Source organism: Sarcophilus harrisii, chromosome 2, assembly GCF_902635505.1.
Source record: "Sarcophilus harrisii chromosome 2, mSarHar1.11, whole genome shotgun sequence".
Lineage (NCBI taxonomy): Eukaryota > Metazoa > Chordata > Mammalia > Dasyuromorphia > Dasyuridae > Sarcophilus > Sarcophilus harrisii.
In genome coordinates, this window is record NC_045427.1 from 613531406 (window position 1) to 613544818 (window position 13413).

Consider the following 13413-nt stretch of genomic DNA (forward strand, 5'->3'; position numbering starts at 1 on the left):
GTGAGTTTATACAACCTACCACAGAGTTAGGCAAAACTGAAAACCAATAGTTCAATTCCTTATTTTCACAGAAGAGAAAACCCAGAGGGAATAAAGAGACTCAGCCAATCAAAAGCAGAAGGAAACTCCAATCTTCTGACTGCCCACTGATCAGTGTTTCTTCCTTACATCCCATGGCACATAGTCTTAACATTTGCTTTGGTACCATTTCATTTGTCTCAATTAGAAAACTCATATTAATTCTGTCACACAGCAATCCCTGGCTCTCAGGGATTCTCAGAAGCTTCTTTCCCAACTAGCACTGCTGCTTTAGTAATGCACATATTTCCCATCTACCTTAGGATGGATGTCGTATTAAAGAAAGGGATACTACAGCCTGTCCTTTATATTTACACAGGTCTGGTGACTGAGAAGGAAGGGTATGCTTTCTACATTTCTAAAGAAAGCAGTCTAGGAGACCACCAATCGACTGAGAATGCTAGATAGCTACTCCAACTAAAACTGCTTTAATTCCAAGATGAGAAAACCAGGCGTGGTCAGTGGTATCTATGCTTCCAAAATCTTGGAAAAATGAGAGCTGCCAAAATTTGACTAAGGACGAGTTTGTCCTTAGGTCACTTTCATTTCCCAAGTTATAAAACTTAATAGCCCTTGAAGGGAGCCCAAGGGAGTTCAGAGCAGGGAAAGGACCAGCCCATGAATCCATACTGCAGAATTTAAACTTGAAGGCTGCAGCTCCTAAACCAAAGAAGCCCAAGAATGTTCTATAAGGCTGCAATAAACCTGGATGGATGAACATCCAGGTTTTGGCTTCTGGTTAGAGAAGCGTGTATTATACTCAGGAGGAAAACAATCTATCTGCAACAGGGAAATCCCACAGATCATAATTAGATAGAAATCGTAATGGTATGAAGGAATTCCAGATTCAGCAGAGAAGAGAAAAGGGAGTGACAGAATGAAAAGTCTTAAAAAATAAATGCACTGGAAAACAAACATGACAGAGAAGCCCATTTATGTCCAGGCTGTGAAAAGAATGAGGTGATGGAAGGAGGGGCATGTATTTTGGGGGAAGGAAATGGCTTAGGAAAGGCAGATTGAAGTCTCAAAGTCTCTGAATTCAAATGGCCACATCAGGTCAGAAGAAGCCCCCAAGCACTTCAATCTCTTTTATGTATTTTCATCAATTAATTTATTTCCCTGAGCCAGCTATAGGCTAGGGACATTAGGCTAGGATCAAGCTAGCTACAGGCTAGGAGAGATATCCATATCCTTGGGGAGTTTCAGTTCTAAGGGGGCAGCAACATACACAAATAATACAAAATATACAGAAAAGAAATACAAAATAATGGGGCTGGGTTAAGTAGGGAGGGTCAGGGTGGGGAAGAAGGCTGAATCTAAGGAGGAGCCCAGGAAAAGCCCTAACCCGTGGGGTGGTGGCCCCTGAGCCAAGGGATGGGCTACAAGAATAAGAAATGTGTTCATGGCGGGGTAGGAGGGGGAACTGGGAAAGCAAGGAGAAAACCAGACCTGCAAGGCTAAAGATCTAAACATCAGCTTGATGGCTCAAAGTCGTCTTTGCATCCCCTTGTCACTAGTCTCTTGACCTAGGCTTAAGCACGACTGGCTGTTGCTTCAGACAAACTGGGACCTGGGAGGATCTCAGCTTCCAAAGGCCCACATCCCCCACTGCATCCAGGGCCATCTCCAGTCATCCTGGTCTATATCTGGTCCCTGGATCCATGGCTCTGGAGGGGATGGTGAGGATGGTGACTGTACACAGTCCTCCCCGCTTCAATCCAACTCACCTGCAAGTCGTATTGCCCCCTTCCTCATATCATGGTCTTCTCTGAAAACAAAGGACAAACCACAGATCGCATCTCCTTCGGCCCCTGATCTACAAGTCTCCACATTAACTATCCTCACCTCTCAGCTTCCTAGTCAGACACCCTCTCATTGAGATGAAGCAATCAATGAACAGGAATGGAGAGCTCCTGGTCAGCCATCATCCTTCAAACTAGTTAATGTTCTCGACATCAACGAGAATGCACTTCAGGGCAGCGCTCTGGATCCCCAAAGTTACAATAATGCAATGACTGCATTATAAGTAACATCACAAGGAGATACCTAGCACCCTATCTAGTGTCACTTAGGTAGGGCAAAGAAAACTAAATCCCATCAACAAGTCACAATAATAATGATAACAAAAGCTAATATTCACAGAGAACTTTAAAGTTTGCAAAACACCTTACAAATATTTTGTTTCAGCCTCGCAACAATCCTGGAAGCGGTGGTACAATCACTATCCCTATTTTACAGATGAGGAAACTGCAACAAAGAGAAGATGTGACTTACCCAGAGTCACACAGCTATTCTCTAAGGCAGGATCTGAACTCTGTTTTTCCTGATTCTAGGTCCAGTTCTTAGAAAAACTACTGAGCATAACATGCACCAATAAATATACATGTATAGTTATACACTTAGATGGATGGGTAGATAAACTTAAATGTTCTGACCATCATAAACTTAAAATGTCCACATGGCTACCTAATCAAGATTCTCCTGAAATAACTAAGGAAATGGAAGCATGTTATTGTGTAAATGCACTTAAAATAAGATTCCTACTCAAATACCAAAATATCAAAGCTTTAAAGATATCTAATATGGCTGATTACAGTCATTATTTTCCCATCAACCCCTAGAGGGAAAAAAGAGAGATCAGAAAATGCACTTTTTCATCTGAAAATTCTATATGAGATCATTTTAGGAACATTCCTCAAGTTATTTATTACTAATAGGGCTAAATTAACTACCATTCCATAAACACTGGACCCAAAAATTCAATTCCAAAAAAAGGCCCGTTTGTTCCAGTAAAAGGAGAATAGGATTTGGAAGTAGACCAGGGCTGAAATTTTAAGGGCTACTTACTACCACCTGCACTATTGTGGGCACATGGACCCAGGAAGGTACAAGACCCAAGGATTTCTAAGGTTCATGCCAGCTCTGAATTCTGCCATAGGATAAAGCCTCTCTCCACAGTTCACACAACCATAACTATTTCTAGGCCCAGAAATCCCAGAAGTCGTAAAGAACGGAAAGCATGCCATTCAGACTGAAAGCTAGAAATTGGCTCATTCATCTTCCAAATCCCCAAGCTCTCCTTCTCCCTAAGGTTCTCTCCCTCACTCTGATCCAAACTACCTGGCTCTCTCAGTTAATTTCAGGATCCATTGTTGCTCTATCTAAACCATCAGAATGACCAACCAATTTGTGATAAAACAAATCCTTTCACTTACTTAAAATCATAGATGTAAAGCTAAAATGGATCTTATTTAAAATGTTTCATATATATATACATATATATGAGATTATCAAAACAACTAAAATCTAAACTAATTCCTGATGGCCTGACACATTTCTCCATGTCACTGCTGGTGAAAGAATCAGAATCCTTTTCTTCCCTCACCTCCCACCTTCAGCACTAATAAGCAAAAGCAAAGTTTCCCCCCTCACAGACTCTAAAACAGGATAGAACCGTCTTCAAAACCTTCATTCTAGTAATTTACTAATAACTTCACTGGGTAAAGTCCTATTTGGGGGCAAATCTCCATCCCAGAGTTATCCATTTACGAGGCTAATGATTTCACATGCACACATTCCTCTGGTGCAGATCCACGCAAAGACAGTGAGAATGATGAAGATGCTGCTGAGCACCCTTTACTGCCTACTGCCATCATTTACTGGCTTAATACTATTCCTGAGACAGTCTCTGAGACACCGTGGCCAAGAAAACTGGCCTCAGAACCAGGAAGTCTTGGCTCCGGTTCAACCTGTAACACACACTGCCCAGTGACCTCCACCCATGTCCCTAACCTTTCTATCCTTGGAGGTAATCTCTAAGGCTGTAAGCTGCAGAGCAGGGCCAGATCTGACCTGGTGAAGGGCGTCTCTTCACTGCTAGTTTCTTAAACCAGTGCAATCAAAGGTCCAGTTTAAAAAATCATCAAATGTGGAAATATGTTTAATATGAATTGTACATGGATCATCTATGTTAGATTGACTGTCATGTTGGAGAGGGCGAAAAAATGGAAATCAAATTATTATAAAAGTAAATGTTGAAAATTAATCATTTTTTCAGTCATTAAAGAGGAAGAGACTTGTAGAAAAGTTCTCATTTTCAGCTTATTGTTACAATCTGGCATCGCTGATGGTTGCTGACATTTAGAACAAGCTTTGAAACTGATCCTGTGGTTCACATATTTTATTTCAATCTCTTGATACTACAAGTAGGCACTGTTGACCCATTTTAGAGATGAGGATTCCAAGGCTCTGAGCAGTAAAAAAGAACTTTATCCATGCTCACAAATACTGGAGGTGCAATGTGAACTGCATCCTTGGGAGAAATAAAACCAGTTCCAAAGCAAACTGGCAGGAGTCATCATCACTAGGTGGGCGACTTCCCAGGCAAACTTTGATGGCATTTATCCCAGAAGACATGGAAACAGGGGGTAAGCTCTGCTGGACCACAGGCTGTCCCTTCCCAAGTTTAAAAAGCACTTCTCATTTCTTTTCATTACTCCATCAGACCCAGTCCTACACTACACTTAGGAGTCACTTGAATATTCCTTCCCTTTGCCGTGGAGGCAACCCTGGTTTTGATGTCTGTGCCAACAGAGCCCAAACCTCAAGTCCAACATGTGGGAAAGGCTTTGAGGGCAGGCCCAGAAATGGACTGTGTGTCTGCTGGGCAGGCCCCCCTCCCGAGGAGATGGAGAACCTTACCACTCCAGCATTCATCCAATGATCCATCCTTTGTCCAGTGCTTTTTTCTTTTAGCCAAAGCAGCCCAAGGAGACATCCATTATAACATGGAAGGTTTGTGATCAACACAAGGGGGAAAAGCCCCCTTGGCAGGACAGAGCCAGCTGTTTCCTGACTTCAGCTTCCTTCCCCGACCCAACCTGACTGTCCTCAGCCTTCCTGTGGCAGCAGCTTGGGGTGGAGGTATCAAAGATCCCAGCCCCGGAGCTGGAGCTTCTCAGACACTGCGGGTGTCTGAGACCGCCTAAGCCACCATTCCCTCACAGTGGCTAACCATCATTAATGGTGTCCCAATGGAGATGAGGAGGCTAAATGAGGAGGCCTTTCCTCAGGGGGCATCCTAGCCATGTGAAGGCAAGGTAAGCTTCCATTCTTTGAGGATCAATGACTTGCAAGCACCTCATTTCACCTCCACACAGAACCTGAATTAAGAGGTCCATGCTGGCTTTAGAGCCGTACCTACAACAATCAGTGAAATCATGATCTGTGGATCACCAGGAATCCTCAAAGTTAGACAGTACAGTCTGAGATCTATCATACTCTACTTTTCTTAAGATCAACATCCCTTTTTTTTTCCTCAGGCTATGATCTTGTTACTTCCAACATTCAACAAATTCCATTAAAGGAAACAGACAAAAATAGATAACTGATAAATATTTTATAATTCAAACTGGAGAGCTTGGATTTTGTAAACAATTGGCATGTTTAATCTAAATCAAGGGAATCAGACAAGACTGTGTTTAAGTCCTAAGCAAAAGAAGTTCGCTGTTTTATTTTTTTACCACAAATAAGAAAACTCAATGTGTAGATCCAACATTTCTGGAGAAAGTACCCCAATGATCCCTGATAAACCATAGAGAACAATGTTTGGTGGAAAGACCCCTGGGACTAAGGAAAGAGCTGGAAGAGCTGGCTTCTAATACTGCCCCACATACTCATTAGGTAGGTGATATTGGGCCAATCATTTTTTCTCTCTAGGATTCCGTCTGTTCAGGAGCAGGTCTGCAAACAGAAGTTGGCATTTTCACAGCACTTCAAGAGTTGTAAAGCACTTTACAAACATCATCTCCCCATAAAGGCCTCATAAGGTCATTGACCACCTGAGTGGATCTGCACCCACCTGCACAGGTACTCACACCAATCGTGCAAACTGCGCTTCGTCTTTTACAACCATTGTCCAGGTTATCCCGTAAATCTTATTAGAGGGGCCACCCCATGTGGCTCTGGACTTTCCTCCATGCCTTCCAAGACTATATGGACATAATCTTCATCCACTTGTTATCCTTTGCTCTTTCTCTCTGACCAAAATATCTCCTTTCCCAGACACTCTTTTAAAAACTGGAAATCTAAAGACAAGCTAAAGCACAAAAAAAGTCCCAGTGTGCAAGGAACTCGAGAAGAAAATCAAAAGGTACATACAAGATCCCCAAAGAGTAAAGGAAGGGAAGGAAAGCTTCAAGTGGCTGGGAAGACCAGTGATGGGTACCTCCTGCAGAAGATGTAGAGTAATAAAGGATGTTCCAAACATGGGGACAGCCCCCCCAGAAACAATAGCCTAGCTTTGATCACCTCTGACAAAGATTCTGAGAGCCTCCTAATTGACTTCTCCATCCCTCTCTAGTTTCTGGTCTGTCTTATCAATCCTCCATGGAGCTGCCATATTGATATTGCTAAAGCACATTCATGTCACTTCCTTCCTCAAGAAGTTTCAGATAAAAAACTGACTTGGTATTTAAAGTTCTTCATGGTCTGGCTCCAACCAAGCTCTCCAGATGCCTTTCCCATGTCTGCTCCTCACATTCCAGCCAAACCAGTCTGCCGGCTGCTCCCCATATGACCCAATCTCCTCTGCACAGATCACCCCCTACTCCCAGGACTCCCTCCTCCTCATCCTCACCTCTTGGAATGTCCAACTCCATTCAAGGGTCACCTCAAGAATCATCCCACTGCACCCCCTGTTGTAAGCACTTCATCCACAAAAATACTTTGCATTTACTTTATAAATGTACTCAATCAAGTCACCTCACCCCAATTAAAGGAGGGGATAAGATTCTCCATCTCCATCACTGCAAAAAGTCCTTGGAACTAGAGTGACTTTGCACAAGGAATGTTAAGATAGACTAAAGTAACAAATCCTAGGGGTCACCTACAGTGACTACTAATTAGCAGTGGAATCCTTTGAAAGGCTGGGGCAAGAGGGGCATTTAAAAAGGAACCACCTAGGGGTGTTGGGGAGCGCCTGAACTTTGAAACTGGCTTCTTTCTCTTCCACCCCTTCCTTAGCTAGAGGAAGGACCTCCTAAGATGTAGAAGATCTGAAGATGATGGATGTACCATCTTCCCAAGACCTCCTGGTGGCATCCCTGGGCAGGTGAGGGAGATGTCTATAGTAAGAGGCAGGAAGAAACTGGATGGAGAGTACCAAGAAAAATAAAGCAACTGTGCCCTTCCTGAGTGAGTACCTCACAAATGGGCCAAAGGGATCCCCAGCAAAAAAAAAAAAAAAAAGCTGGAGTCTACTTTTCCCTGCTCTGCACATAATTGTGGGAGACCGGGTCACACACTTCCCACAGGGAGATGCCTTGAACCAACTGTTGGTTAATACTCCAACACCTTAGGAAATTCCCTTTCTAAAAGCTACCTGATGCTGGATAACTAAAATAATTCTCACCTAATAATCTCAAAGGGGAGCACACCTGGGGAGTGGAGGCTTACATGAAGAGTGTGGCTCAAGCTGACAGCATTATAGAATCATCCCTGGCTCCTCAGGGGTATCCCTGGAACCCTGAGGAGGAGGAGGAGGAGCCTTGTTCTGGGACCTAAGACTCACCTGGGAGCAGAAATTGGCATAAGGAATCTCAAAACTTATATGGGATATAGCTGGGGTATGATATATGGGAATATATACATATGTGTGTATGTATATATGCTATTTTTAATTTTATATGTATATGTTGTCTATCCTCCCACCTACCTTCTCATAAATCCTTCAGAACAGGGATTGTTTTCATGCGGGTTTTACATTCCCACTTCTTGGAAAACAGTAGGTATATAATAAATACTGGCTGAATAATTCCTTGTTGGCAATATATTGCAACTTCCTCACATCCACTCTGTCTTTCTCCATTTGGGTGACTCTTCAAAGGCTGTGCTATTTAATGACTGGCAGACGGTGATTTTCAGAGGAAGAGTGGAATATTAAAATGCTGCAGTCTTCTTTGCAAGCAGAAGCTTGGGGTCATTGCATGGCTTCTCAAATTCAATCCAGTCTTCCCGCTAATCAACTCTGGGTCCAAGTTGACAGATGTACTTATAACAGACCAGCTCAGTAACCAACCAAACCCCAGTCTGGACAACAGGTGTTCTATCATTCTCATTTTACAGAAGGGGAAAATGAGACTCTAACAGGATGACTAGCCCTTATGACAGAACCCAGGTCTCCTAACGCCAATGGTTTTTCTAAGCAATTACAGGGCTTCTTATGGAATGGAAAAGGCACCGGACTGGCAGGCAGAAGGACCATGGTTCTAGTCCTGAACCCACTAATAACTGTGTGACCTCAGGCAAAATGATTTGGCTTTCTGGGTCTCAATTTAAAATAGGAAGGTCTCAAGAAATCATTGGTAACATGGGAGAGAGAGAGAGAGAGAGAGAGAAAGAGAGAGAGAGAGAGAGAGAGAGATTGATTGATTAGCCAGGTCCCTCTGGAGACTCTATATGGAGAAGGGATAGCCTGATCTGGGCCTAGAAGGAATTGGCAGGAGGGGGCAGGGGGAGAGAAGAGAATTCAAGCATAAAAGTAGCATATGAGCAAAGGTGTGACAGTGGAAAAGCAGAGGGTATATTTTAGGAACAGTGGGGAGACAGATCTCACTAAAAAAAGAGAGTTTATACTAGAGAAGTCTGGAAGACACGGCTGAACTGCTAAAGCAGAACCAGGCAACGCAGGATTCATAAAGAGTCAAGAGATTGAAGAACTGCTCCCCCATGGGCCATGGGGAACTACAGATAGGGGAGCTATTAAAGGGGAGCTACTGATAAGCTTCTGCAGCCAAGCCACTACATCAGGAGACAGAAGAGCAGCAGCAGGAGTGGGCAACCGCAAACTAAGCCATGATATGTGCCCAAGACACTGCACCACATCTGGTGACTGCAAGAAAGCGATAAGGCCGGGTGGGGCAGCCGAGAGAGTGGCTCCATTTGGGCAAAGGCTTCCATGGAAGTAGAATCCCCCACAACTATTTTGTAAATAGCAGCAACTAAACAAGCAAGGAGGAGAGACAGGAGACGGCACTTCATGAAGGGAATTCTATATTATTAGAAGCCAGATGCTCCAATAGGAAGGAAATCTACACCGGGTGTCATGATGAGCAACTGGTAAAAATAGATCCTGACTTCTAGGAGCTAAGAGGACAGTATTTAATCTTGCTCAAAGTTGGCAGTTTACTCAAAATGTCCTTTATCCCTTTATCCCAGACGTTTTATTTTAGTTTTTAAATTTCCTTATCCACATAGCAAAGCATCGATGTATTAGGCATGTTCTGTCAATCAGGAAAGTCAAATTGTTGCCTGTAATCTGACATTGATATACGGAAGAACCAAACTACATGTATTTGCATCCCCTCACCCAACTAATACTAAAATAACAGGGCCTCTCTCACATTTGAGTACATTTTTGTTTTACAGCGTGTTACAATTTGGCTTCCTCTAAAAGCAATGACAAGATTAGCAAAGAGAAGGTTCCATTTAAATTCTCTAAAATTTGATCTCACTTATGGTTATCACCTATAGAAAAAGGGGTGGGAAGGAGATTATCCGGACCTAAACAAAACGCTTGGGTCCAATACACGGTGCCATCTAGTGTCCACAGTTAGGATGTCCAATTTAAATCTCGGGCATCCTTAAAATAATCTCTCTCCTATCTGAGAGGTCGCTTGTCTTTGCCCCACAGACACTCTTCAAGTATAATCTTCCACTTAACAAATTCATTCTCCAGAAAATACAGAGGACTAAAACAATCTCTAACAGTCAACAGCATGTCCACAAAGAAAAAGGAAATGTGAAGACTATGTTTCAGCTCCAATGCAAGTTGTTACAAAACCATCATTTACACAATTAAAAGGACCGAAAACATGCTTTCTTAGCAAGTGTCTTAAACTTATGGATAGTCTTCACTCCAGCTTGGGGGGAACCTTAGAGTCCCCCAATGAGGCTACTTGCATCCTTGAGGATAAGGCCCCACTTGAGGGAAAGCCCAAGGGAGCTCAGGATCAGGCAGCATCCCGATCATCACAGGGGCACTGCCAGGTGACACAATCCTGTAGAGGTTTGGGTTTACTGAAACACCACATGCAACACACTTAACAGATGAAATGCATTCATCACTCTTGTAACTTTGCACAATCTCAAAAGAGAGAGAACATACTCCAGGGACCTTTTAAAGATAATAAGGAACTTTTTTTTGGAAAAATAAAGTGATTCTCTGAGCAGACATTTATCAGCTACATTTAACTGGGGGGAGGGGGTTAAAAAGAGGCACATTCAGATTGAACTATTAAAAAAAAAATGCTCTGCTTTCACCCAGTCTCTAAAGAGAGAGAGAACACACTCCAGGGACCCTGGATACTGGTAGGGAACTTTTCTGAAAAAATAAAGTGATTCTCTGAGCAGGCATTTGTCAGATAACATTTAACTAGGGGGGTTAAAAGCAAGCACATTCAGACTGAACTATTCAAAGAGAAGAGAAAAAAAGGCTCTGCTTTCACCCCAGAGCTTTATCACGGCGCTCTGTTACTACAGCAAATGTAACATTTCGGTCTGAGGTTCTGAGGTTTGGTTTACCCAAGAATTGGGGGCAGGGTGGCCGCGGAGTCGGGGTACAAAGGACGCCAGCAGCAAGCCTCCGGTTCCGCACTTGTGGAGTACTCGAGCTTCTCGGAGCACTTAGCATCTATTAGCTCACTGACTGCCCTGCGACAGACCTGGGGATGAGCAGGCTGAGAACCCCCTGTCGGACTGCTCCCTCCCTAGCTTCCTTCAGCGGGCACTACTAATGGTTTGAGGCGTCCAGGGACTCTCTTTCCAGAAAGGAAGGCTACACGGATCCTCCTCCCCGTCCACTCCAGCCCCGAACAGAAAAGTTGGTCAGGGGCCAGTGCTGACGGGGACACCCACCGACCCCCAAGCCTGGCGGCTGTTCTCTGGCACTTTTTACGTTAAAGAAAGAAAAACAAGTATTCCCGGCGAATACCCAGCTGGGGTGGGTGGTCGGCGGACAGATGGAGGATGGACGGACCCAAAGTGCCTGCGTCCGTAGAGATGCGTGTATGCACATGGACACACACGCCGCCTCCTTGGCAGCCGGTCTCCGCTCCCCGGAGTCCCCGCGCGCTGCGGACCGCCTGCCTTCCTCCCGGCCGTCCCGAGGCTCGCCTGGCGGGCCCGACCCCAGCCCGGCCTCGCTCGCCCCCTCCCTCCGCACACTGCAGCACGTCTGCCCGGAGCTGTCCCCCGCGCCCAGACTGGCACGCCAGCAAGTCCCGGGGAGGACAAAGTTTGCCGCCCCTCGGGACGCTCTCCGTCCGCGGGGGTCCCGGGGGGAGGGGAGGGCGCGCCGGCCCGGCCGGGGGTCGCGGGCGCCGCTCTCCGGGGCAGCGCGAGCGCGGGGTCGCCGGCTCCGTCCGCGCCCCGTGCCTTCCCCGCCCCGCTGTCCCCGGGCTGCGGGCACATCCCAGGCGCGCCGCCCCTCCTCCTGCCGCCCGCTTCCTCCTTCCCTCCCTCCCTGCGCCGCCCGCCGCGGCCGCGGCCGCCTGAAGGGCACCGCGGCCGCGCCGCCGCCGCCTCGCCCCGGCCGGCGGCGAGTTGGGGGAAGTCGCCCGCCGCCCCAGCGGCCGGCCTGCCTGCCCTCCCACCGCCCGGCGGCCGCGGCGCCCAGCCCAGCCCCGCCCCGCCCCCAGCCCCCGCTCCCGGGCGCGCTGGCTCACCGTCCGGCGCTGCTGCTGGTGCCGGGGGCGGCTGACGCCCAGCCCGGGGAAGCAGCCGGCAGTCAGCGCCCCGCAGCCGCCGGCGCCCCCGCCGCCGCCCCGGGAGGAAAGGAGCAGCAGGAGCGATCTACCTGCGGCGGCCGCCATCTCTCAACTGGAAGCGGCGCCGACCTAGGCAGCGCAGCGGACGGCCGGGGCGGGGCCGATGCCCGCCATTCACTAGCGACCGGCCAACCAGCGCGCTCGCTCGAGTCGGCGAGGCGGAGCCGCTCGGAGCGCCCAATCGAAAAGCGGCAGGGCGGTACCAGGGGCTGTCAGTCTCCACCCGAGTTACCTATAGTGGGACACGGTCAATTACGGGCAGATTCTAGGGAACCGGTAATTGGCACCCGAGCCCCCCGGAGCGGCCTCTGTAGCGGGGGCATGCCCGGTTCGGCAAAGCTTCCCAAGCGTAGAGCGGGGCTCGGGATCGCTGAGGGAAGGAGGGAAAAGGCGTTATGCGGAGCTCTGCAACGAGTGCATTTTCCAAGTTGGAGGAAAAAAGAGGCACCAATAAAACTAATCATTAACTAGGTATGCAGCCCTTCTTTATGGCATGCCCATTGCTATCAGTCAGGATGGGTGGCGTTTCAGTCTCCTGCCGTCGTGGAGTCATGCCATGATGATCTGTAATGTGGGAGGGGGAGAAACAATTAAGATAGCAGGGCAGAGACTGAGTGCCAGCCATTGCCTGGGAGTCAGACTTGTACGTTTGCAAGGCTGGGTTCGGTTTTTTGCAGTTCCTTTGCAGCCCTGTGCAAGAAATTCCCTGGGAGCCGTCTTCTTAATTTTCCTTGACACTGGGGGTACCGTGTGCTCAAGGAACTAAGGAAAAGCAATATAAAAAGGCAAAAAAAAAAAAAGCAATTTAAGATTTTTAATATATATATATATATATATATATATATATATATATAATGGTCATATGATCCATATATATAAGCTAAAATGATAAATTATGGATCAATTATTAATCACTTCCTCTTGCACCTAACCTAGTACCTACTTGGAGTTCAATAAATATTAAGTAAATGATGTCTATCACCTCAAGTGAAAAGTTCATAGTGAATAAAGATGAGTGAGAGAAGGCATAACAAATTCCTTGAAAGGAGATTTTAGTCTTAAAATGTTCCTGAGGAGGGGATTTCCCGCTGTCAGCCTATTATTGTGAGCTGGAAATTTCCTGCTCCTCTTTAGAAGTATGCCGCCAAGAAAATACTCAAGAAAAAGAATGAGAACATTCATCCGCATTTTGGAAATAGGTTCTGTTTTCATTCCTTAGTGATGATATTTTCCCTTAAGACCTTCATATGCAATCGTAATATGCAGATAGTGCCCATATTCTTGAGGCTGTGGATAAACTCTGACCAAGAAACAGATCATGAGTATTCAGAAGGGTAAGAAGGTTAGATTCCCAAAATAAGTACATGATGCTGTTTATCAAGAGGTATTCTATTATTGCAAAACAATGGAACTTGAGATCCCTGATCCGTGACCAACATCTCACAGCTGATACCAGCTGTAGGTCTATGACAGACATTTGGAGGTCTGTCACATTCCCAGACCAGTTCCA

General features: G+C 46.1%; 1 protein-coding gene across 1 annotated transcript in view; it reads right to left on the minus strand.

Moving 5' to 3' along the window:
- Positions 1 to 12020, minus strand: part of MCU (mitochondrial calcium uniporter) — a 169654-nt gene extending 157634 nt beyond the window's left edge. The window contains exon 1 of the mRNA XM_031956527.1: positions 11802 to 12020. Coding sequence (XP_031812387.1) covers positions 11802 to 11948 — 147 coding nt within the window. The 5' untranslated portion in view covers positions 11949 to 12020. The remainder of the gene's footprint in view (positions 1 to 11801) is intronic.
- Positions 12021 to 13413: the final 1393 nt, after the last annotated feature.